The sequence below is a fragment of the Myxocyprinus asiaticus genome, chromosome 40, assembly GCF_019703515.2.
Source record: "Myxocyprinus asiaticus isolate MX2 ecotype Aquarium Trade chromosome 40, UBuf_Myxa_2, whole genome shotgun sequence".
Taxonomy (NCBI): domain Eukaryota; kingdom Metazoa; phylum Chordata; class Actinopteri; order Cypriniformes; family Catostomidae; genus Myxocyprinus; species Myxocyprinus asiaticus.
The window spans coordinates 20,952,534-20,979,851 of record NC_059383.1 but is presented as its reverse complement, the minus strand read 5'-3'; the positions used below and the strand labels follow the sequence as shown (position 1 = coordinate 20,979,851).

The window sequence follows — 27,318 nt, the reverse complement described above, 5'->3', positions numbered from 1 at the left end:
CAAATATCCCTAAGAATTCAGCAGCTGGCATGCTCAATGGCATGCTCACTTGGTGACATTGTATTGGATTACCTGTCAACACTCTATGGGGCACCACATTGACCCCCTTCTAATTGTAATGTATGCTATGTGCCCTCACTCTGGTGACTAAGTATGCGCTCAGGTTAACGGGCCGTGAAAATATTCATTTTTTAAAAGGTCTCTACGCGATTACTTGTAGTCACGATGTAAAGTTGTAGGGGAGGAGGGTTGGATCCAGAGCGCATGGGTGAATGCAGGAGTGGTCAGATAGAGCGCGCGTTGGAATACCGGTAGAGACACTGCGGAGAACTCACCGGACCGAGGCGAGTTCTGCCCATCAACTGGACTTTATACAAGGTATAAGATTGTGGACTTCTCTTATTACGCGCTTGTGACGCAACAGAGCTCACTGATCATTTGAAACTGGTCGTTTTCATTTCTTTCCTTTTCTTTGGAGAATAAACAGCAGTTGACGAATTTACAGCTAAAAACTTATCTTACCTTGGCATGGAGGTTGTGTATAGGCAAGATGAATTCTGATACAGATCATGCCCTGAACTTACTGAATAATGGTTCCGCGGAACTCTATGCAGAACTGCAAGTGTCATCTAACGTCTCCAACTCGAGCAGCGCAGGAAACGGGACCGAAGCGAGCTCTTTCAGCCTCGCTCGTGCGGTACCACTGGGCATGGTTCTGGGCGCTTTTATTGTGTTTGCAATCGTTGGCAACATTCTCGTCATTATCTCCGTTGTGTGCAACAGGCACCTGCGCATCCCAACCAACTACTTCATCATTAATTTAGCCATGGCAGACCTGTTGCTGGGCACAACCGTCCTGCCAGTGTCCGCCACACTTGAAATTCTCAACTACTGGGTTTACGGGAGGATTTTCTGTGACATCTGGGCCGCGGTGGATGTCCTCTGCTGCACTGCATCCATCATGAGCTTGTGCGTCATTTCCATTGACCGCTACATTGGGGTGCGTTACCCTCTGCAGTACCCGAGTATTGTGACAGAGAAGCGTGCGCTCCTGGCCATGCTGGGCGTTTGGGTTCTTGCCATTGTCATATCCATAGGACCATTACTCGGGTGGAAAGAGCCGCCTTCAGAGGATGACACCGTGTGCCTCATCACAGAGGAGCCGTTTTACGCTCTCTTCTCCTCCCTGGGCTCCTTCTACATCCCTTTGGCGGTCATTCTGGCCATGTACTGCCGCGTGTATGTAGTTGCTAAGAGAACCACTAGAAATCTCGAGGCTGGAGTGATGAAGGAGCGCATGGACTCCAATGAGCTGACGCTCCGGATTCACTATAAAAGCCCTTCTCAGACGCAAGAGGACTGCAAAGGCCACCTGAGGAGCTCTCTGACAGTGAAACTACTGAAGTTTTCCAGAGAAAAGAAAGCGGCTAAAACTCTTGGGGTTGTTGTTGGCATGTTCATCCTGTGCTGGTTGCCGTTTTTCCTCGCGCTACCCATTGGTACGTACACTGTTAAAAATTTCCCGTAAATAAACAGTAAAGAACTGGCAGCAGGGTTGCCAGCAAGTTACTGTAAAATTAACAGTATCTTGCTGTAGCTGAAATTTACAGTTTGCTACTGTTTTTGCAAATACAGCATAAAGCTGTTATTTTACTACCTTTACAGTAAAATACTGACAAAAGGATTAGCAGTTAATTACTGTTTATTTGCACTTTTTCACAAGAGGTATATTTGCAGGATTTTACTGTAAACTACAGTAAAAATACACTACATGCTACTGTATAAGCTATTGAGTAATGGACTGCTAGCAAAAAGGACTACAGTGTGTGTACTTTTTTTCTAAACCTTGTGATTTAATACATTATTCCTTAGTCTTGCAATAAAAAATACCATGTTTTAATAGTGTATAAATGTAGCCTTTGAAATAGTGACTTAAACTTTTAAGACAAATAATACAGCTTCAAAGTGTCTTTTCAAAATGTCTCTCTTTATTTGCAAAACATCTGTACAAAATTATAAGGCAATTGGTAAAACAAAGACCAAAGCTGATTTGGGTAAATAAATTTACATTTCAGCCATATAAATAATAAATACATATTATAACAAATAATAACAAATCTCTGTCTGTCCAAACACTGAACTCTGGACACAAACACTCAGTAAATAACTGAGAAAGTGGCTGAATGAATGACTAAAACAGTGTGTGTGAGTGTCTGAGAAAGTGTTTGTGAGTGTATGTGTGTGTGTGTGAGAGAGAGAGAGTGTGTGTGTGTGTGTGTGTGTGTGTGTATGTGTGTGAGAGAGAGAGAGTTTGTGTGTGTGTGTGTGTGTGTGTGTGTGAGACTGTTTGTGTGTGTGTTTGTGTGAGTTTGTGTGTGTTGAGTGTTTTTGTGTGTGTGTGTGTGAGAGAGAGTGTTTGTGTGTGTGTGAGTGTGTGTGAGTTTGTGTGTACTGAGTGTGTGTGTGTGAGAGAGTGTGTGTGTGTGTGTGTGAGTTTGTGTGTGTTGAGAGTGTTTGTGTGAGTTTGTGTGTGTTGAGTGTGTGTGTGTGTGTGTGTGTGTGAGATAGTGTTCGTATGTGAGTGTTTGTGTGAGTTTGAGTGAGTGTGTGTGTGTGAGTTTGTGTGTGTTGAGTGTGTGTGTGTGTGTGTGTGTGTGTGTGTGAGAGAGAGAGAGAGTGTTTGTGTGAGTTTGTGTGTGTTGAGTGTGTGTGTGTGTGTGTGTGTGAGATAGTGTTCGTATGTGAGTGTTTGTGTGAGTTTGAGTGAGTGTGTGTGTGTGAGTTTGTGTGTGTTGAGTGTGTGTGTGTGTGTGTGTGTGTGAGAGAGAGAGAGAGAGTGTTTGTGTGAGTTTGTGTGTGTTGAGTGTGTGTGTGTGTGTGTGTGTGAGATAGTGTTCGTATGTGAGTGTTTGTGTGAGTTTGAGTGAGTTGAGTGAGTGTGTGTGTGTGTGTGTGTGTGTGTGTGTGAATGACTGGGTTCGCTGACTTATCTAAAGTCCCACTCAAAGTCCATTAGTTTCTTTAGTAGACTGGAGACACGAGGGTTGACTGATGTCATCTTTTTCTGGGCGACTTTCCCCGTACGCTTTGACAGGACTTTGCCTCTTCCAGCCTTGGTGCCTCTCTCAGGATTTATCCCGATGAAACGCCTGAAAAACAAATGTGTGTATTCATAATTAGTGTCAGGAGAGCTTTCTTAAAGGAATAGATCACCCAAATATAAAAATTAAATCATCATTTACTCACCTTAATGCCATGCCAGATGTGTATAATTTTCTATCATCATCAGAACACAAAGGAAGATGCCTGTCATTTCAGCGCTACAGAGACAACAATGGAACATTATTTAAATAAAATTTGCAATGTTGTTTGAAGGCTGCACTTCGCAGAATAAAAAGAAGTTACGTTTTTATGAATCTCACCCTGTAACATGGAAGATCCGTTTCAGAAATCCAGCTGCACTCTGTGTCACAGTTACAGTTGGTTTCCCACTGAAACAAGTGTTTAAAAAGTTAGATACAATTCCAGTATCACCAGTGTTTTCAGATTAAAAGAGAAGGAATATCATGCATCCCTGCATAAAACTTAGCATTATCAGCTGTACAGCTGCGTTTCCCAAAAGCGTTGTATACTTCGACTTCGTCGTAAGTAGATTGTAGAAAGTATTGTCACCAATGGTTTCTACAACCTATTTAAGCTTACAATGCTTTTGTGATTTGCAGCCCAGATCTGAACATTAAAGTTGTTAACATTATCTGACCACACTGACCACCTGAGAGGTGTTTCTGCACTGTTTTGTGTGTCAGCTCAGACTCCAATCTCAAATCTAACATGCAAATTAACAAATTAACCCAAATCCAGTGCATTATTCAATCTGACAACAAATCACTTAAAGAAAACAATTTTAGTAAAAGAAACAAAGATCTTGGGCTTAAAGACAGAAATATAACGTTACAAACAGCTTATTTAGTTGATATTGGGATCTGATGGCAGGTAGGCTACCAAAATCATTATCACAGAACAATATGAGTTGAACATAAATGTAATGTTTTATGGCTATGCTAAAAAGCAAAGCAAAAGGGTACTCACCTATTAATTCAGAAGATGAAGATGGGTGAAAAAAATCACCCCTTAAACACGTGTGGGCTCACTGTAGTCTTGTGTTCCCAAAATGCAATGCAAAAAATACTGTAAAGTACTGTTTTCTTTCCTTTGAGCAATCAATACTGTAAAATACCGTAATATTACGTCTAAGTCATTTAACCAACCAAAATTAACAGTAATGTACTGCATTTAAAAATAACAGGATTATACTGTTGATATTTTGAAGTAAATTAACAGCAATTTTTAAGAGTGTACGATCCATCAACATAGCAAAAGACATACTTTAAGTAGCCTAATAATTCTATTTTCATACCACCCACCCAAACACCCCCAGAGTGTTAAACATTTCCACAAATTAAATAGTTCCTCATTTTTTGAATAGGGGTACAGTGAAATAGTGCAGATATTGTGCAATAGGGCAAAATGTTACAATTTATGCAAATAATATTTAGGCTGCAAGATGCTTTTTTAAGAGACAAATATAAAGTTTTTGCTTATTCAAAATAAAAGGGTGCACCATTTTCTGTTCATTTCACAATTAGCATTTCATAACATCTCAAGTAGGCCTATTCTGTAAATGAATGAAATTCTAATGTGATTGGATCAGTCAGTGTGAACCCACTTTGAACATTCTTCATAACAAATCTATTCCCCCCACTTAAGAAAACAATCATTTATGGCGGGCTTTAGCCCCTGCAGCAGGGTGTTTTTTTATACCCCAAATATTATTCTTTCACTTATTGTACAGTTATTGAAAAACATAACTTGAATGACATGAATGTCTGAATGACACATTTGTCTCAAAATACTCATTGGCTACATACATTTGCAACATTTTAAAAGTTATTAAATGTTAGATCAAATTACTTCAAAATTAACCTTCAGACATTACACATAGTGACCTCATGGATCCATTTTGCAGTGACAAAAAGCTGTTTAGGAAAGTGTTTCGGTAGGTTTTGTTGCTGTTTAGTGTTTTGGAGAAAATAAAATCAAAAGTGCCTTTTACCCCGGGGGCCTTAAGCCCCATCATGTCCTATTAAAAACAGGCCTATTGTCGAAATTTGTTAATTTAGCAGGGGAGACTTTGGCTAGTTTTTTTTTTTTACACTTTAATTCTACTCTAGTGAATATTTCTCAGGGTAGATATATGTTTGAAGTCAGTCTCTGCACAGACACACACCTTAAAGCCTTGACTGCAACAAAAAAAAAGCTATTGCCCAAGGGAATTGGAGACAAATAACTTGTTTGATATGATATTACAAAAGTAAATAAATAAATAAAAACTCTTACCAAAGTAAAAAATAAATATAATAATAATAATAATAATTTTTTGTATTCTAAATAAATGCACTGAAAATGACTTTTCAGCAATATTTAAACAGTAAGACAATTTTGAATCACAAAAAAAAAAAAAAAAAAAATGAAACAGCAAAAATGGAACCATTAAAACTAAAATATTAAACCGTTTTTATGCAATGAATTGCATAAATTGCAACATTATTATTTTAATTTTTTAATTTTATTTATTTATTTATTTTTGCTTCAATCTAACATGAAAATACCCTTGTCCTTACCTCATGGCAACCTTTTGGTTAAAATGGCATCCCAAGCCATACGTGGACAGTCAATGCAGGAAGTCCCACTATTTAATTAGGACATGACAGGAGGTAGATGTCTATCTAATGATTTCAATGGGGAGTTGGTCTTTTGGGAGACAAACCCATGTTACTTGCTTCAATACCATGATAATACATTTTCCAAATATTTGTAGCAATGCAGTGAAGTGCACAGAAGGGGGGCAGCAGGTGCGCGAGCCCCTGCCCCTTTTGTTCACAAATCTAAAGGTACACTTCTGGTCATCCAGAAAAAGAGGATACATTTTAATTATTAAATTATATAATCACATTAAAATCTTGTAATAATCTCGCAATAACAGTAATAATGTGTCGTCACAAGATTTCTTTCACACGGGTGAATTAAAGAAAATTAAACGGAGGTGCCTTTAACAGTGTGAGCTACAGCAGATCAGGGGCGGATACCAATCAAAAGTGATCCTCCCTATTCCCTAATCACTCCAAGGTGCAGAGCCCTTGAATTGGCTACGAAAACGGCATTACTATATGAATGTACCCTTCGTCTTGTGGAAAGGCCCATTAATTTTAACACTTTCATTTGGAATGAGCTTTCGAGTGGTGTCCTCTCTCGCAGCAGTGCCCTTTAAGGGAGAAAATATATCATTTTGAATTTGCCCTGGAAGACCAAAGTGCCGTGGCCTCAGACAAGTAACGGCCAGATAAAAAGTCCACTCGATGTATTGTGTTATAAGTTCATCAAAAGAATAATACTCGATTGCAATCGCATTTCCGACTTCGCACACCTGGTGTGTAGACAGCTTTATTAATTATAATGGGAGGTGTCGAATCGCTTTCAGTGATAGAAATTCAATACATCTTTCATAGAATACTGCCATAAACTGAAGGAGCTGTCTGATTCAGCCAAAGCCAGTTTTATTTTTGTTTAAACTAATAAGCCATTAGACTAAACACTTTTAGAAAAATACCCTGGTATTACCATTTTTTGGACAAGTATGCTACCATGATAACCATTCAAAACCATGGAATACTATCCTGACACCCTCACTGAACCATGGTTCCGCAACATTATTGCTGTAAGGTCCTAAATATTAATGACAGAATACAGTAAAATAACATTATATTAATGTGAAAAGAAATGAAGAGAAAATAATATAAGAAGTGTCAGTTGTATAAAGAGGGTGATGAGGTCAGAGTGGAAGCAGCAGAGATGAAATAATAAAGTGAGGGAGCGGAATGCATAAAAATTATTCTATTGGCTGTATAATCATTCTTAAGGTTTTTAAGGGAACAATGAGAAGCTAAAGGTAATGTAAGACCTTATTTAAAAATTGTTGTGTAATAAATAGGCCCATCTTACTTTAATTGCAATACTTTGCTTGCTTTGTAATGGTGAATTTTTCATGCAATGCAAAGAAGCATATTTTGTAATGTTACATACATTATGATAGTTTAGTAAAAATAAAGTCCTTTTTATTTGTATAGCACTTTTCACAACACATGTTGTTTCAAAGCAGCTTTACAGAAAATAATGCATTAACAAAAAATTAAACTAATATCTATAAAGTATTTTGTTTTTTATCTTTTTGTTTTTAATGAACTGTAAGATTAACCCTGTGAGACCCAAATATAGAAACATTTAAAAAAAAAAAAAACATTTTCACCTTTTATATGTTGTTGTAGGAGGCCTCTAATGCAGAAATAAATGGGTTTTTAAATTTTACATTTTAGTTAGTTTTTAGGGAAAAGTTGTAATATTGCAACGTTGAGTCTGTTGGGTAGCAGAATTTCAGTGATTTTACTCACTGTCTGAACAAATGTAGAGAACATATAATGGTTCATTTGCAGGGTGTTCTGCTTATGTAGCCCCATAACAGTAGCCTATATATCTATACACTAATAATCACACAATAATGATAATCAGACAAGTCATATTTTTATGAAAAATTGTTTATTATAAGAGATATATGTTCAGATTGTATTTACAAAACCTGATGAACTGAATGAAAACTTTGGCATTTACTATGTTTAGCTCTGTTCATAGCCCTGACCTGAAAAATCAGTGTTGGGACTGATAAAATCCTTTTTCAGCCAACGATACCTGTCACGGGGCATGGTCTGTGTTCTTGAATGGCTTGGTTTTGTTGGCATGATGTCCACTAATCATCCGATGGGCGGTCACTGGGTTTTTTATTTTCCTTTTCCAGTTCACAGGCATCTCCACAATCCTCTTCATCACTTGTATCAGAGTCCTTCTCAAAGTCACTTTTCCCATTTTGGACGGCATCAATGACATCATACACATTGTAGATAAGACGGTCTTTCCTGGCTGGTGGCATTCTGAAATGGAAAAAAATCATTGATTATTTTCCAGGCTAAATAATCTCAGTGCAAATAAATCAGAATCATACTTACACGTTTTAAAGAATTGACCCATTCCACAGAATTCACACAATACTGTCTGGCTAGCTTATTGTGCCCTCTACATATCATGCTAATAGCACTTATACCCCCCACATTCCAGAACATTATCACCTGTCCCTCATAAAGCAAGCAGATATTTGGGCAAACAAACAAAGCCCAGAAAAGAAAACAGGACCAGTTAAGTATATTTTATAAATGATAAGATACAGATAGTTTCAAATATTGCTACACAAATACTTTCAAATTCTCAAAGAAATAATTTATTCTTTAATTCAACTTGAACTTATCATTTAATAATCATTTAATTTTGATTGAAACTCAAAATGGTAACAAAGCAGACATTTTAAACTTGTGAATGATCAAAAATAGTATGTTTCTATTAGTATTTTTTTCACATGGAACAGGTATGAAGTACAATTCATCCATGTAATGTGCAAGGTGCACAGGCAAATTTTGCTACCCCTTTCACCCAGTGTTGTAAAATTACAACATGACATAACAAGCTCAAAATCTAATATGACCAAAGCATTCAACAGTACCTTAATATCTGCATGATCTAGACATATTACTAATCACAGAAAAAAATATTTTAGGCATTTTACTTACTTGAATGTTGATTTATCCAGTCCAGTAAAACAAGATGATGTGCTTCTAGGCAAGTTTGCAGGTTGTGGGAGTTCATGGCCAGGAGAACAGGCCTATTTACAAAATCTACCATCCAATAGCATTTCAAGGCTTAACGATAGGACCTATTAGTTGTGTAAATGTGGTCTTAGAGAGAAAAAAAAACATGTGCAGGTTTATTTTAGTAGAGCTTAAATTGATGTTGTAATATTACAACAGTGGGCATCACAGGGTTAATGACTAATGTATTTGAAGTCCATCCTGGATTAACTGCAGAAGTTCACATAGATGCATTGTCCTTTGTTAGTTGGCTGATGAAGTCTTTTGTTGGCAATTAATTGATAGTCTATGTGTTCCATTTCAAGAGTGCAGTCCATCATTAGACAAAGGTGATGCAGGCAGAGATCAATGAGGTGCATTGCTGTTCAACCAGCAAGTCATTTCAGAGAGGTCTATCCTGAGTCCAAGGTTCAGGCAGTGGCATATGAAGTATCCGATGTCTCACAGTTTGGATGGCATCAGTTCATCCTCTGAAGTCCATCGTAAAAGACTGAAGTGATGTCTGGCTAGCACCAGCTAGTTTGTCATCATCACTCAGTGACACGTAACAGTGGAGTCCGACACCAAGCAGGAACGGAGCTGGATCTGGCCGGCTCTGGTAATCTCGGAATATGAATTGAGACATATGTTGAGACATGGAGATAAATAGAATAATATTAGCGTAGATGCCATTCAATTTTATGCAGAGTTATAGATCATGGTAGATGTTTCTAGTTCCAGCAGACCTAACTAAAGTAGCCTAATTTTGAGTTGATGGATAAATTAGGTGTATGCCTGTTAAATAGATGAGTCTTTAGTCTAGACTTAAACTTAGTGAGTGTGTCTGTGTCCTGAACAGTGTTAGGGAGACTATTCCATAGTTTAGGAGCCAAATAGGAAAAGGATCTACCTCCTTTCGTGAATTTTGATATTCTAGGAACTATTAGCAAGCCAGAATTTTGTGATCATAATGAACGTGATGGAATATAGCGTGTCAGAATGTCAGTTAAGTACTGTGGAGCTAGACCATTCAAAGCTTTGTAAGTAGTTAACAGAATTTTAAAATTAATACGAAATTTAACAGGTAGCCAATGTAACGATGATAAAATGGGGCTAATATGATCATATTTCTTGGTTCTAGTCAGCACTCTGGCAGCTGCATTTTGAACCAATTGAAGTTTATTTATTGAACTTGCAGTACATCCTCCCAGTAATGCATTACAATAATCTAGTCTTGAGGTCATGAATGCATGAATTAGTTTTTCGGCATCAGCAACAGAGAGCATGTGTCAAAACTTAGCAATATTTCTGAGGTGGAAGAATGCTGTTCTACAAACATTGGAAATTAGATTTTCAAAGGACAGATTGGTATCAAATATAACACCTACGTAAGTTCTTCGCTGTAGAAGATGACGTAACAGTACATCCATTGAGAGTCAAATTATATTTTAGTGGCTTATTTTTAGAGGTTTTTGGTCCAATAATTAGTACCACTGTTTTGTCAGAATTGAGTAGAAGGACATTTCTGGCCATCCAGTAATAGATTTCATTGATACACTCTGCTAATTGGAGACTTGGGAATTTTCATTGGGTATAGAAGAAATATAAAGTTGGCATAACAGTGGAAACTTATTCCATGATTCCTGATAATATCTCCCAGGGGAAACATGTATAAGGAGAAAAGTAGAGGCCTTAAAACTGATCCCTGTGGCACTCCATACTTTTTTTTATTTGGCAATTCCTCATTTACACATATAAAGTGGTAGCGGTCTGATAAATAGGACCTAAACCATGCTAATTCAAGTCCAATAATGCCAATATAATTCTCCAGCCTATTCAAGAGAATGTGTGGTCTAACGTATCAAAGGCAGCACAAAGATCTAAAAGCACTAGAAGAGAAATTCAGCCGTGATCAAATGATAAGCCTGCTTTGATTGCACGGGTTGGAGTGTTTTTGAGGCTGCAGCCACAGATCTGGACAAGCTCACAGATACTGTTACATCGTATATAAGTTTGTGTGAGGATATGTGCAGTCCTACTAGGACTTATTTAAAGTTCAACAATGACAAACTGTGGATTACAGCAGAGCTCAGGCAGTTTCGTCAGGCCAAAGAGGATGCTTACAGGGGTCGGGATAAAGTCTTGTACTATCAGGCCAGGAACACACTGAACAGGGAAATTAGAGTGGCTAAAAGAAGATACTCTGAGAAGCTAAAAAACAAGTTTTCATCTAACGACCCTGCATCAGTGTGGAGTGGCATGAAACAACTCACAAATTACAGGACTCCTACCCCCAACCCTGTAGGGAACCAACAACTGGCTGATGACCTGAATGTGTTCTACTGCAGATTTGAAAGGCCCAATCTCACACCCCACACCCACTCTGACCTTCACTTCACACAAACACCAACACCTCCTGCAACCCCCCTCCTCCCCCCTCCTGCTACTCAACCTGCACTTAAGATCTGTGAAGATGATGTGAACCACGTCTTTCAGAAACAAAAGACGAGGAAGGCTTCAGTCCCTGATGGCGTCTCACCAGCGTGTCTTTGATCCTGTGCTAACCAGCTGGCCCCCATCTTGACACAGATCTTCAATAGATCACTGGCTGCTTCAAACACTAAATCATTATTCCTGTCTCAAAGAAACCAAAAATCACAGGACTTAATGACTACAGACCTGTCGCCCTGACATCTGTGTTCATGAAATCATTTGAGAGACTGGTGTTGGTCCACCTGAAGAACATCACTGGACCCTTTCTAGATCCCCTTCAATTTGCTTATCGAGCAAACAGGTCTGTGGATGATGCTGTCAACATAAAATTGCATCATATCCTGCAACATCTGGACAGACCAGGGACATATGCAAGGATCCTTTTTGTGGACTTCAGTTCAGCTTTCAACACCATCATCCCAGCTATACTCCAAAATAAATTACACCATGTCTATCTGTCAGTGGATTACCAGCTTTCTGACAGACAGGCAGCAGCTTGTGAGACAGGGGAAACTCACTTCTAGCACCTGTACAATCAGCACTGGTGCCCCCCAGGGATGTGTGCTCTCCCCACTAATCTTCTCCCTCTACACCAATGACTGCATCACCAAGGACCCCTCTGTCAAGCTCCTGAAGTTTACAGACGACACCACTGTCATCAGCCTCATCCGAGATGACGATGAGTCTGCATACAGAAGGGAGGTTGAACAGCTGGCTGTCTGATGCAGTCAAAACAACCTTGAGCTGAACACGCTCAAAACGGTGGAGATCATTGTGGACTTTAGGAGAAACACCCCAACACTGTCCCCCCTCACCATTCTAAACAGCACTGTGGCAGCAGTGGAGTCATTCAGGTTCCTGGGCACTACCATCTCACAGGACCTGAAGTGGGAGACCCACATTGACTCCATTGTGAAAAAGGCCCAGCAGAGGTTGTACTTCCTTTGCCAGCTAAGGAAATTCAATCTGCCACAGGCGCTGCTGATACAGTTTTACTCAGCAGTCGTTGAGTCTGTCCTCTGCACTTCAATAACTGTCTGGTTTGTTTCAGCTACGAAATCAGACATCAGAAGACTACAAAGGACAGTTCGGACTGCTGAGAGGATTATTGGTTGCCCCCTGCCCCCCCTTCAAGAACTATACACTTCCAGAGTGAGGAAAAAGGCTGGAAAAATCACTCTGGACCCCACTCACCCTGCCCACTACCTTTTTGAACTGTTGCCTTCTGGCCGACGCTTCAGAGCTCTGAGCACCAGAACCGTCAGGCACAGGAACAGTTTTGTCCCTCAGGCTATCCATCTCATGAACAGTTAAATTGCCCCATTGAGCAATAACTATGTGTAATACACAGTTTAGTCTTTCTTATATTTATCCAACACATCCAACCTCTTCTGCCATTTCATTTCTCTGAAAAAAACAAAAAAACAAAAAAACATTTGCACTGTACATAACAGATTTTTATTTGCACTGTACATAACAGATTATATTAGATTTAGACACACTACCCATGTGTATGTGTGTATGTATGTATGTGTGTGTCTGTACGTATGTGTATAATTAGTTTTATTTTTTATTATTATCTATGTCTTGCTGCTGTTTTTGTATTGTTTTTGTATTGTTGTACACTGGAAGCTCCTGTCACCAAGACAAATTCCTTGTGTGTGTAAGCATACTTGGCAATAAAGCTGATTCTGATTCTGATAAGAGCAAGTCATTTGTAACTCTGATAAGTGCAGTCTCTGTACTGTGATGGGGCCTAAATCCTGACTGAAATTGTTCATATATACCATTTCTCTGTAGAAATGAACATAGTTGGGAGGACACTACCTTTTCTAGTATTTTTGACATAAATGGTAGATTTGAAATCGGTCTGTAATTAGCCAATTCCCAGGATCAAGCTGTGGCTTCTTAATAAGCGGTTTGATAACTGCCATTTTAAAGTTTCTTGGGACATGTCCTAAGGATAGCGAGCAGTTAATAATATTAAGAAGAGGTTCTGAGATTACAGGGAATACCTCTTTTAAAAGCTTAGTTGGTATTGGATCTAACATAAATGTTGTGGCTTTTCATTTTTTGATAAGTTTTGTTAGATCTTCATGACCTATGACAGCAAAGGATTGAAGTTGCTCATGAGGAAAATTATAAGACACTGTTCAACTCCATCAGGTGACATTAATTATTGTTTGCAGAGTATTGCTCAGTATGGAGTGAGTGCAAACCAAATGGACTATTAGTTCTTTATTCACTTTATGGTGTTTGTGTGCATGCATATAAACCAAGTAAGTGGATTTATACTCTTAAAGCATATTTTAGCTGCTGGTTAAGAAATGAGGTATACCAGTATAGACATTCTATGCATGTTTCTTTGTTGATGTTGTTGTTCAATATATTGATGATCAACTGATGTATGGGCATTCTGAATTTATATCATGCTTGACATGTTATATTAGTTTGTTAAAGGATACTTTATAGAAGGAAATTAGTTGTGCATTTGGATTGTGTTTGTGCATTTATCTGTGAATGCTGATTATTGTTTATGGAAGTGCTCATGCTATATGCACCATGTGTATCAACTTAGTTTATTCTAATCTTGTGTTATTTCATTATTGTTAATTATTTTATTTATATGCCCTTTTTCAGACCACACACAAATATACACCTATGTGCACAAAGCCCTAGTGAAACACTGTGAAATTTATGGTGGTGAAAATAAAGGGTCAAAGGAATTTCAAGCTGTTTCTTCATGTCTCTGATTGGACATCTGTAGTGAACTAGTTCCCAATCAGCATCCCCTATTAGTTGAAGTTTAAATACTTTTACATGGTCCTTCGAGCTGGAATCAGAGTTTTCTTCAATTATGGAGATGCAGCAATCAGATGAAGTTCCTGTTGTGCGTCCCAGGAAGAAATAATCTCTTCCAGCACACTTGCAGGATTATGATTTGACTGGTTATAACCTAACTAGACCCTTATCACCTCCTAGCTATTCTCATAAATCCCCTTGAAGAGGATGTCAGAAGGCACACCCCACAGTCAGCAGCATATCATAGTGATTATCACAGTCCACAACAGTGGTATATAACAGATAGATGGGACCAGCATATGGAAGCCCTGTGTGAAGAAAATGCTGATTTAAAGAAAATCCACAAAGACCTGATTACCATGGTTCAGCAGCTAAAGGAGGAAAAAAAGAGCTTAGGCAGGCCAACACTAAGTTTACATCACAGATGTCTAAATTACAAGCAGAGGTAGAGCAATTGCTAAGTTGGCAAAATCAGCAGCCGCAACTTCTACAGTTACCATCTTCATTTCCGGTATCTAGTCAAAGACCCTAGACCGCCCTAAACTAGTACCATTCCCATGTAGGTCAAGACCACCAGAATCTGTGTCAAATCCAGACTCTGATGAAGCTCCACATGATCCATCAAAAGATGGAAGCTCATCGGAAAGTTTGGAGAGCTCAGAGTGTTCAGGCAGTCAAGAAAGTCTTTCGTCTTCTATTGATGATGGCATGAGAAATCTGTGCCTTAGCCCAGCAACTTCCTCCAAGTCCTTCCTCCAAGCAAGGCACCAAAGGGTTACTACTAGCTCAATGATCGATAGACAGACAGCTGGGAGAAGAGATGGAAGCCATCAGGCCAAAATGGTAGTGAAAAGCCATGTCCGATCTCCTTCTCGGCAACCTTCCTCCAAGCAAAGGCACAACATGTCATCTAGAAGTAGGAGAAGGCACCACCACTCTCCAAGTCCATCCACTGAACAGAAAAGAGTATATCATGGACCTACTCCTACCATCCCCGACCTGATTCATCCAAATCCCAGAGAGTTTTCACGGCTAAAGATTGCTTTAGAAAACATTTTGCCAGTGGATGCAACAGAATGCTTTAAATTCCATATCCTGCTAGAACATCTCAAGCTTGAAGAGGCTCAGCTAATTGCTGAATCATACTGCTGTTTATGTCATCCTTATACCAGCACCATGGATGCCCTCAACCAACAGTATGGCCAGCCACATCAATTAGCATTGCAGCGCATAGTGGAATTAATGGATGTACCAAACATTATCACTGGAGATATTAAAACCTTCAGAATGTATGCACTGAGGGTGAGATCCCTGGTGGGTATGTTGCGACAGCTAGGTAAGCCTGGTATAGTGGAATTAAGATGTGGATCTCATGTGTCAAGACTTCTGAGTAAATTGCCATATGATCTGCGAAGCAGTTTCAGAAGATTTATCTATCCCTTGAATGTAAAGATTCCTAACCTCTTTGACTTCTCAGACTGGTTAGAGTATGAAATCCAAGTGCAAGAAGATTCCATAAGGTATTCAAGTCGCTCTAGAAGAGTGTACTCAACCAAGTCATCTCGGGACCTACCAAGGAAGACGAAATCTTTGCACAAAGGTACCTGAGAAAGCACCTTCAGCTCCTACATCACCTGTCACAGTTAAGACAATGGCCAAACCTTACTGTCCTTACTGTGATAACAATAAACACTCTTTGAATAACTGTGCAAATTACTCTCAACTCTCCAGACCTCAGAGACAGAATTGGATTAAGGATCACAACAGATTCTGGCTCTGTGGACAGGGACATAGATCATCAGAATGCAATCTCAAGATGCACTGCAAAGCATATAACAGTCATCATCTATTTGTACTTCATGATGTCAATGAACGAAACAGTGCTAAGGGAGGATCCAACTCCTAGCCCTACTGAGGGGGAGGCCACCAATGAGGTACTATTCATTGACAAGCCCCCAGGAAGTCGAAAGGTACTTTTGAAAATGTAGAAGTTATTTTAAGAAATGGAGATCAATCCATGAATGCTTATGCCATTCTTGATGATGGCTCCGAGAGGACCATCTTGCTGCGCAATGCTGCTAATCAGCTGAGACTGAAAGGTAAGCCAGAGGACCTGCCCCTACGCACAGTCAGACAAGAGTTAAAGGTCCTGCATGGGGCGGCTGTTTCCTTCAACCTTTCACCAGCCTGCCAGCCAAACAAGGTGTATCCAATCAATGGAGCCTTCACTGCATCAGAGTTGGGGCTTGGAGTACACTGTCATCCTGTTAAGGCTTTACGGAAAAGGTACCATCACCTTAAGGGACTTCCCTTCCAAGAAATTGAAGCAGCTCATCCAGTTTTTCTCTTCGGATCAGACTGCCCTCACTTAGTTACCCCAATAGAGCCAGTTCGCCTGGGCCCACCAGGAGGTCCTGTGGTGATTAGAACTCTCCTTGGATGGACTTTGCAAGGACCAGTTCAAGCTCTGCAACATAGCCTTACAGAGCAACAATGCCTGTTCACTACAATCTTGTCACCCTCTGCTTCCCTGCATGAACAAGTTGAAAGACTCTGGCAACTGGATGTCCTTTCATCCCTCCAAGAAAGTACTCGATCAGTACAAGACCATCAGTCACTAAAACTACTGGAACAAAGAACCATCACAGTCGAAGTCGATGGGATTCAGAATTATGCAACCCCACTGCTCATAATTCGAAACATGCCCCCTCTTTGTGCACCTAAAACAGTAGTAATGCCTCAGCTAAGAAGCACAGAGTGTAGCCTCAGTAATTCCGCTGATCAAGTGTCAATCTACCAGGCTGAGATTAAACGATTGGAGCAGGCAGGCTACATTGTTGAATTGCAGTCAGGAGCAGAGGACACTCCAGTGAGTTGGTATATTCCGCACCATATGGTTGAACATAATGGGAAACATAGGGTAGTTTTCAACTGTTCTTTCCAGTTTAAAGGGAACAACCTGAATGAACTGTAACTTCCAGGACCAACACTGACTCCCTCGTTACTGGCTGTGCTGCTAAGATTCTGAGAACATTCTATTGCTATCAGTAGCAACATTAAGGGAATGTTTCACCAAATTAGACTCCTTCCTGAAGATCGACCCCTTCTCTGTTTCCTATGGAGAGATATACAGAGAGAAGAGCAGCCCAAGGTCTATGAATGGCAAGTTCTCCCCTTTGGGACTACTAGTAGCCCATGTTGCGCTGTCTCTGCCTTGCAGAAGCATATCCTGGAAAACAGTCAGCCTGGTGAAGAGGTACGTCATGCAGTACCGAAGGCATTCTATGTGGACAATTATCTGCAAAGTCTACCCTCTGCAGATGAAGCAAGGCTCTTGGTAGATAAGTTGCAGAGTATCTTAGCAGAAGGATGTTTTGAACTCAGGCAATGGGCCAGTAACACACCTTCAGTGATCAGCCATTTACCAGAGGCATCCAGATCTGATAATGCTGAGCAATGGATTGCCGAGGGTAATATCATCAACCATGAATCAGTGCTTGGACTTCAGTGGAACTGCCAGACTGATACCATGTCCTATAAGCTCCGTACTGTAGAGTGCCGTGAAGTTACCATGCACAATATTTATAAGGTACTTGCCAGTTAATATGATCCCCTTGGCTACATCATCCCATACACCACTTGTGCAAAGTTAATAGTTTAGCGACTATGGGACAAGAAGAGAGATTGGGATGATCCCAAGTTACCTGAGGATTTATTGAATGCTTGGAAAGTATGGTCAGGGGAGCTCGGTGACCTACAAAAGATAGTACTACCCAGATGCTATTGCAGCTCACCTAAGGATGATGTTTCAATCAGCGAGATATTAATATCTTCTGTGATGCTTCCGAGCAAGCTTATGGGTCTGTCGCCTATCTTCAGGTGGAAGATCAGCATGGCGAAGTAGAGATCACATTCATAGTAGCTAGATCAAGGGTAGCTCTGAAGAAACGTCTGTCAATACCACGTCTAGAACTGTGTGCAGCCCTTACCGATGCCCAGTTGGCCAAAATCCTGCAGAATGAACTGACTCTGTCCATTGGGCAAGTTTTTCTCTGGTCTGATTCCACCACAGTTCTGACCTGGCTTCAATCTGAATCCTGTCATTTAAAGTTTTCATCAGAACACGGGTAGCAGAGATTCAGATCCTTACTAGCCACTAGTAGCTTACTAGCCACTAGGCGCTATGTGGATTAAATAACCCTGCTGATGACATCACAAGAGGAGAAAGGCTGGCAGAGCTGGGGCCACAAAGCTGTTGGAATACAGGGCCAGGAGGAGAATCTTTTGTTTTGTTTTCATTTAATTTCGCTGCATGTCCCCCCGCCCCTGTCTGCCCAGCTGTGGCACAAACACACCCACATGGGATTGGGTCCAGTGGACTACGGGGACGAGACTCCTCCTCCCCCCTCCTCGGCCAATCTTATGGTGGAGCCAGGTAATGCTTTGATGTCCCTGGACTCAGCACGGCCACGGGGCTCGAATCCCCTCGACGTGGCACCTCGAGCTCCGCCCCGCCGTGAGGCCCCACCCGCTGGTACGTCCGACGTGATAATTCCCTTGGTCCCCCTCGCCCGAAGTTACTTAATGGTGTTTGTGTGCATGCATATAAACCAAGTAAGTGGATTTATACACTTAAAGCTTATTTTAGCTGCTGGTTAAGAAATGAGATATACCAGTATAGACATTCTATGCATGTTTCTTTGTTGATGTTGTTGTTCAATATATTGATGATCAACTGATGTATGGGCATTCTGAATTTATATCATGCTTGACATGTTATATTAGTTTGTTAAAGGATACTTTATAGAAGGAAATTAATTGTGCATTTGGATTGTGTTTGTGCATTTATCTGTGAATGCTGATTATTGTTTATGGAAGTGCTCATGCTATATGCACCATGTGTATCAATTTAGTTTATTCTAATCTTGTGTTATTTTATTATTGTTAATTATTTTATTTATATGCCCTTTTTCAGACCACACATAAATATACACATATGTGCACAAAGCCCTAGTGAAACACTGTGGAATTTATGGTGGTGAAAATAAAGGTTCAAAGGAATTTCAAGCTGTTTCTTCATGTCTCTGATTGGACATCTGTAGTGAACTAGTTCCCAATTATCATCCCTTATTGGTTGAAGTTTAACCACTTTTACACTGAGTATGTGAGACAATTCTGGAAGATTATTAGTGAAGCTATCTTGAGTGGTTGAAAGAATAGTTCTACCTGAATGATAGCATGGTGTAGATTGAGTTATATTAGCTGATCGCAGCATACAAGAGACGTAATGATCTGAGATGTCGCTCTGTAGCAGAATTTCTATTGTATCAGTATCAACTCCATATGACAGAATTAAATCTAGCAGATGATTATGGCACTGAGTTGGTCCTGTCACATTTTGTCTGACTCCAAGAAAGTTTAGTATATCGATAAATGCTAATCCCAATGTGTCATTTTCATTATCTATGTGAATGTTGAAGTCACCATCAATTAAAGCTCTATCTACTTTAATAGATCTGATAGAAAATTTGCAAATTCACCAAGGAAATTGGAGTACGGCCCAGGTGATTTAGATACTGTAGCAAGGGCAAAAGATGACAGAGATTTTTTATTTATATCTGACAGTGCCACATTAAGCATTATTAGTTCAAAAGGCTTAAACTTATATCCTGTCCTCTGAGTAACACCAAAAACTTCACTGTAAATTGCAGCAACACCTCCTCCTCGACCCTTCAGGCGAGGCTCATGTTTATGTTTCAGTCAAACAGAGCACATCCAAATTAAGATCTGTAATAATTTCATTTACAATTAGTGTTTTGGTAGAAAGAGATCTAATGTTTAGTTTGTTTATTATATATTTGTTTATTATATGTTTATTATTATTATTATTATTATATATATATATATATATATATATATATATATATATATATATATATAAATAATTTTTTTCAAGTTTGACCTTAATCAAAAGTTTTGTGTTTGGTAGTTTGGGAAACAGACACAGTCTCTATGTGATATCTAGGTGATACAGTCTCTATGTGTTGTAGTTTATGTGACCTGTGTGACGTCTCAAGGCACCTAGCAGACGTTCGGATAAACTAGTTTGTCTGCTTCCTGACCTAGGCCCCAGTTAGTCAAATATTATCACTATTAAGACTATGAGACAAATTACTAGAGAGGAGAGCGGCACCTTCCCTGGAGGGATAAAGTCCATCTTTATTTAGCAGGTCAGGTCTACCCCAAAAATTCTTCCAATTGTCTATAAATCCTGTGCTATTCTCTGGACACCACTCAGACATCCAGCCATTCAGTGACACTAATCTACTACAAACCTCGTTACCACGATGAGCAGGGAGGGGGCAAGAGCATATTACAGTGTCTGGCATAGTTTTTGCAAGTTCACACACCTCTTTAACATTATCTTTAGTGATTTCCTACTGGCAAAGCCGGATATCGTTAGTGCCAACATTTTAGAAAATTTACGTTTAGCATTAGCCAGCACTTGTAAATTTGATCTGATGTCAGATGCTCAAGCCCCGGAAATATATTTAACACTGGTGGCTGGAGTCTCTATTTCCACATTCCTTACAATAGAATCATCAATTATTAAGGCTCTTTCAACATGATTCTTAGTGGGTGCATAACTGAGTGGGGAGAATCAATTGGAAACCCTAACAGGAACAGGAGAGTAGTGTCGCTTTGCTGAGCGAGTATGCCGCCGAGACGTCAACCAAACACCCTGCTGCGGGGGCTCTTCAGCCGGAACCAAAGTGTGTATGTTGCTTGCTGTTCTACCCGCATCCGAAACAGTATCTACCGGCTTCTCTTTCTCACTGAGCTCCACTAGCGTTTAGATGTGTGTCTCTAACTCATTAAACTTCTCCATCAGCCTGACTAATTCCTTACATTTATCACATGTACTGTAAATCCCTCACTGCTGACGAAAGAAGCTATTGTAAACATGTGGAATGCAGTGCAGGAACAAAACAACATGAGCAGATGCCATGACTTACCACAATTGTTTGTTGTTGTAGTTATTATGGTTGTTCTTGAGCAGCGAGGGTTTGAGATCAATGTGGTTCCTAATCAGCAGATGTTTGATGCAATAATCTGTGTAAAACACAGTGGAGAAAACGAATGCACGCAGTCGAGACGCGAGATGTAGACAAGCAGAAAAAAAGAAAAAAGAGAGAAAATGGATGCGCATGGTAAAATACATGCAGTTGAAACAGTAGAAATGTGGAAAAAAATGAAGCACACTGTAAAATGTTAAATGTTGAATATAAAATTTCTCTTGTTTTATTCCATTTTATTTTTATTTAGTACTAAAAACATGCAAGGATAGCATATGTAGTTAATGTCATTTGAACAATCCAGTTATTATTGGCATCATCTAAAATAATCATAGCCATAATTTTACAGTTTCCCTTACGACTCAGTACACTTGACATGCGTTTGCTAACGCATATGGGAATGTCCTTCCACACGACCTAGTTGAAACCTCTCTACAATAATGGCAATATTCTAATATTGGCTATGGTGTTTGAGCCCCACCATTTTAGGCGCAAAGCTGTCCACTATAAAAGCAGGCGCACAAACTCCATTCTTCAGAATTTTCTTCCTTCAAGACAGCGATTCATCTCTCGTCTAGAAGCCCTCTGCTGCTTCGCCATCGACTACACGAGTCAGCGGGCGGTATCTTCACGGCAACGAGAAGACTCTCCGCTCCCCAGCAGTGCTCCGGCGAACATCACTGCACCTCGCCACTTGGCGCTTCGCTGGTGAACGAGCTGCTTCAGCATTCTGACTCCCCGCAGCACTTCGGCAGGAGTTGTGTATCCTTATAAGCATTGTATATTGTTATAATGTGTGTGTGTGTCTATATATTACCATTCAAAAGTTTAGGGTCACTTACTCATTCTTTATTTTATTTATTTTTTCACATTTTAGAATAATAGTAAAGTCATCACAACTATGGAATAATAGAAATGGACATATGGGAATTATGTTGTGACTAAAAAAATCTAAAATAAATCAAAACTCTGTTATATTTTAGCATCTTCAAAGTGGCCACACTTTGCCTAGATTTTGCAGAAATGTACTCTTGACATTTTCTCAACCAACTTCTTGAGGTATCACCCTGGGATGCTTTTTTAAACAGTATTGGAGTTCCCATCTATATGCTGTGCACTTACTGGCTGCTTTTCTTAATTATTCGGTCCAAGTCATCCATTTAAAAAAAAAAAAAAATTTTAATAAAATGTTAGTTTTGCAATTAAATAAATTAATATGTTGGCACAATTATATTTTTGTCTACAAAACTAATTTCAAACATTTAAGCATACACCTTCAGATCAAAATGTTTTTAAGATCATGAGAAACATTTCAGGCAAGTGACCCCAAACTTTTGAACGGTAGTGTATATTATATACACCGATCAGCCACAACATTAAAATCACCTGCCTAATATTGTGTAGGTCCCCCTCGTGCCGCCAAAACAGCACCAACCCGCATCTCAGAATAGGATTTTGAGATGCTATTCTTCTCACCACAATTGTACAGAGCGGTTATCAGAGTTACCATAGACTTTGTCAGTTCAAACCAGTCTGGCCATTCTCTGTTGACCTCTCTCATCATCAAGGCATTTCCATCCACAGAACTGCCCCTCACTGGATATTTTCTGAGTAAATTCTAGAGACTGTTGTGCATGAAAATCCCAGGAGATCAGCAGTTACAGAAATACTCAAACCAGCCCATCTGGCACCAACAATCATGCCATGGTCCAAATCATCGAGATCAAATTTTTCCCCCATTCTGATGGTTGATGTGAACATTAACTCACCTGACCCATATCTGAATGATTTTATGCACTGCACTGCTGCCACAAGATTGGCTGATTAGATAATCGCATGGACGTTTGTTGGTTCCAGATGGGCTGGTTTGAGTATTTCTGTAACTGCTGATCTCCTGGGATTTTCATGCATAACAGTCTGTAGAATTTACTCAGAATGGTGCCAAACATCACAGGATGTTTCTGAGATTCGCGTTTGAGAGAACGGCGTATCAATTCAAAGTCCTGTCCTTTGGGTTGTCTCTGGCTCCTCACAGGTTTACAAAGTGCATCGATGTGGTTCTCGCCCCTCTGAAACTGAACGGCATGCGCATTTTTAAGGCTGTTGCCGGCCCAAACTGGGGAGAACAGTTCCACTGAAGCTGTTTCAAAAAGCATTAGGGTTTAAGGCGATGGCATCCGCTGTCATTCCATTAGGTCTTTTACCCATTAGACCTCTTCAGTACTTTTACCAGTGAGGTGTCATACTTGGGCAGATTTTCAGGCAGAAAGTGGTGACTACGGATGCTTCCAACACAGGTTGGGGGGCGGTGTGTGATGGATGCCTGGCTTTCAGCACCTGGACAGGTGCGAAAGAGGGCATGGCACATCAACTACCTAGAGCTATTGGCTGTATTCCTAGCGTTGAAGGCTTTTCAGTCAGAAATAGTGAACTGTCATGTCCTAGTTCGCTCAGACAACATGACAGTTGTGGAGTATTTAAACTGTCAAGGCAGAATTCATTCACTGCCATTGATGAGACTGACAGGTCACCTCCTCCTGTGGAGTGAGCGTCATCTCCTTTCCCTGAGAGCGACACATGCCTCAGGCCATCTGAATTACAGTGCGGACCTATTGTCACACCAAGGAGTGATACCGGGCAAATGGAGACTTCATCCTCAAACTGTCCTGAGGATTTGGGAAATATTCAGCAAAGCAGAAATCGTTCTATTTGCGTCAGTGGAAAACACCCACTGTCCCCTCTGGTACTCGAAGTCACAAGCCCCACTGGGAGCAGACGCAGTGGCCCACAAATGGCCAGTGAAACACAAATATGCATTTTCCCCAATGTGTCTAATTCTCTCTGTCATATGCAAAGTCCAAGAGGACAAGTAAACTATTCTATTGGTTGCGTCAAAATGGCCCAATCAGCCATGGTTTCCAGAAATGGTAGAGATGTTATACAGCTCGCCATGGGAAATACTGCTGAGGAGGGATCTCCTCTCTCAGGTGCAAGGCACAATCTGGCATCCCCCCCTGTGGAACCTGCATGTGTGGCCCCTGAACAGAGCTCGCTAAACATGCCAGAACTGACGCATTGAGTCATGAACACCATTTTACAGGCCAGAGCGCCATCCACGAGACACCTCTACGCACTAAAATGGAATGTGTTCACCGGTTGATGTCTTTCACATGGCAAAGACCCAGTAAACTGCCCCATACATGAAATTCTCATATTTCTTCAAGAGCGATTAGATGCAGGACTCACTCTGTCAATGCTCAAAGTTTATATGGTGACTATATCTGCATATCATGCACCTGAAGCTGGCGCCACTATATGCAAACATGATTTAATCATAAAGCTCCTTAGAGGAGCAAGATGATTAAATCCATCTCAGCCAGCTACAGTCCCAACTTGGGACCTAATTTTGGTCCTAAAAGTGCTCACAGGGCCCCCCTTCGAGCCTTTGGACTCAACTGATTTGTGCATGCTCTCCATTAAGAACGCACTACTGCTGGCTCTGGCCTCAGTAAAATGGGTCGGTGACTTATATGCACTATCAATTGACAATTCATGTCTGGAGTTTGGCCCCGGTCTTTAAAAAGCCACAGTCAAACCCAGAAAAGGCTATGTGCCTAAGGTTCTAACCACGCCCTTCAGAGCACAGGTGGTTCACCATCAAGCCGTCTTTCCTCCTCCATTTAAATTGTATGAGGAACAATCCTTGCATTTGTTATGCCCTGTGTGGGTGCTACACGCAAACGTTGAGCGCACCTGTCAGTTCAGACTGTCTGATCAGCTCTTTGTGTGCTATGGAGGATGCACGAAAGGAAAAGACTTTCTCACTAGATCATTGATGCGATTGCCCTGGCTTACGAGTAGCAGGGTAAGATTTGCCCATTTGGTGTTAAAGCACACTCAACTAGAGGCATGGCCTCCTCATGGGCATGGACAAACAGTGTGTCTTTACAAGACATATGTTTTGCAGCAGGATAGTCTTCTCAGAACACATTCGCAAGGTTTTACAACCTAGATGTAATGTCTCTCTCTTCACAAGTCCTCTCTGTTTAGAGCACTTGCTATTTCGTTGCCAAACATATACTTATGTGCACCTACTTTTGTAGCGGACAACTTCGCGCCTCACAGGGCGGGGCTCAAACACCATAGCCGATATTAGAATATTGCCGTTATTGTAGATGTTTCAACTAGATCGTGTGGAAGGACACTCCCATATGCGTTAGCAAAGCAATGTCTCGTTCCCTTCATCTCAGGGAACCAAGGTTACATATATAACTGAGACGATGTCAAAATAGTGCCACTTCTGACACTTTAGAATGCAGTCCTGTTGCCAGGAAAAATCACATGTCTCTCACTTAAACGGTTGGTTGGTTGGTTATTTCACGTTCTGTTATATAGGTTGGTGAAGCAACAGGCTGGGACAGTGTGTGGTGATATTAAATGTTTAACTCTCTTTTTTACATTTGATTACTGAGGATCAACATTTTTAGTGTGACATAATGTTACCTTGTAATTATGGCTCTCTATGCTTTTACATGAGAATTAAAAACAGGCTTTGACATAGTATCAAAGGTTAGTTTAACTCTTCAATGCTGTTTACTCTCAAACTAAATAGCTTAGTTCATGGATGATAGCCAGTGGAACAGATGCAGAAGGTTAATAGAGAGGATTTAGTTTATGACCCCCACTTCTAATTTTTATTTTGTAATGCATCCTATTCTGATGTATGAAGTCTTGAATTGTGTGTGCAGTTTTGAAATGATCAGTTCTTTTGAAATTATCTGTTATATCATCACACTTACACAGGTTTCCATCATGTCTGTGCTGCTAACCTGATGTGTCTGGTCATTTAATTCAGCAGTGGATGGGTTGTCACAGAGTTGGTCATTTGAAACAGGTCCCCTTAACTTGCTGAGGTCTCCTGGTGGAATGCACTGGAGATGCAAATGTCTCCAGAGCTCTTTCATTCCCAGGCTCACTCCCTATCTAAAGCCAGAGGTTTGTGATGAGGTGTGGGAATATAGAAGAGATTCTATTCCCACCACAGAAAAACTCCAATCTGGTCAGAATTTAAACACCCTCCTCCACATTATGACCTTTTAGGCTCTGCTCCCAGTAGGGGTGTAATGGTTCTCGGTAAAAAAATGAACCGTACAGTTCACCAACCATGGTTCAGTAAGCATTTGCTCCATGGTTCATCGCTAGTTTAATAACGCATCTGGATCATAAGGTTTGGCAAAGAAAATAAAGTGTCAAATAGACATGCGCGGTTGTAACCTCCGCTTATGCACCTGTTTGGCTCTGTAGATGGACACACTCCACCTGTGTTTCAAGTGGGTCAACTTTCTACAGAGAGAAGCTGTCCTATTAACTGTTAGTATGTTAAATCAGTTGATGACATCACAGTTTTGCATGTGTTAGTGTACATGTACAGCTTCAGAATGTTGAATGTATGTTGAGTTGAGTTTGAAATGCACTTTATATTGATGCATGTCGTGTAATAATGCAGGTATTGCAGGACCCTAACGAACATTAACCATGTTTTTACTATAGTAATATTGTAGTAACCATGACTATAATAACAAAGACTGTTGTCACCATTGTTTTCTTGGTAGAAATCATAATTCTGATACAATTAACCATTGTTTTACAACAGTAATACTGTAGTTTCCATATAATAACCTTGATTTTACTATAGTATTGTAACCATGACCGTAACCATGTTAATTTTGTAGTTACTGTGATTTTACTATAAATACAATGTTTGAACTATGGTTGCTGTTTTAAAACCATGGTGATTTGTAGGGAGGGCAAATCTCTTGAAGTGTCTGTTACCAAATAGAATATTTTTAATTTGGAACTGGCAGTAATATTGGCAGAAATATTTAAGGTGTGTCTGACCTTTGAGGAGTTAACTTCCCTTCTCCAAGTGGTCTTTGTTTTCACCTGCCATGTTAATTTAATTTAGCTCTGAATGGATTTTGGAGAGAAACAGTGTAAGGAGAAGATTAGTATTTTTGGTTGCAATCCTTCAAGAGTTTGGTCATGCTGGTTAGTATTAATGGGCAAAAAATTAACACTTGTGTTATGTTGAGATTAACTCTACGTCAAAAAAATAATAGTAATTATGTTATTCAGCTCTTCCCTTCATTCTTGTAATAAGT

The 27,318-nt window shown here is 40.1% G+C and overlaps 1 protein-coding gene across 1 annotated transcript in view; it reads left to right on the top strand.

Moving 5' to 3' along the window:
• The first annotated feature begins 307 nt into the window (after positions 1 to 307).
• LOC127431208 (alpha-1A adrenergic receptor-like) overlaps positions 308 to 27,318 on the top strand; it is a 49,617-nt gene continuing 22,606 nt past the window's right edge. Inside the window, exon 1 of the mRNA XM_051681527.1 lies at positions 308 to 1,499. Within this exon, the coding sequence (XP_051537487.1) occupies positions 551 to 1,499 (949 nt within the window). The 5' untranslated portion in view covers positions 308 to 550. The remainder of the gene's footprint in view (positions 1,500 to 27,318) is intronic.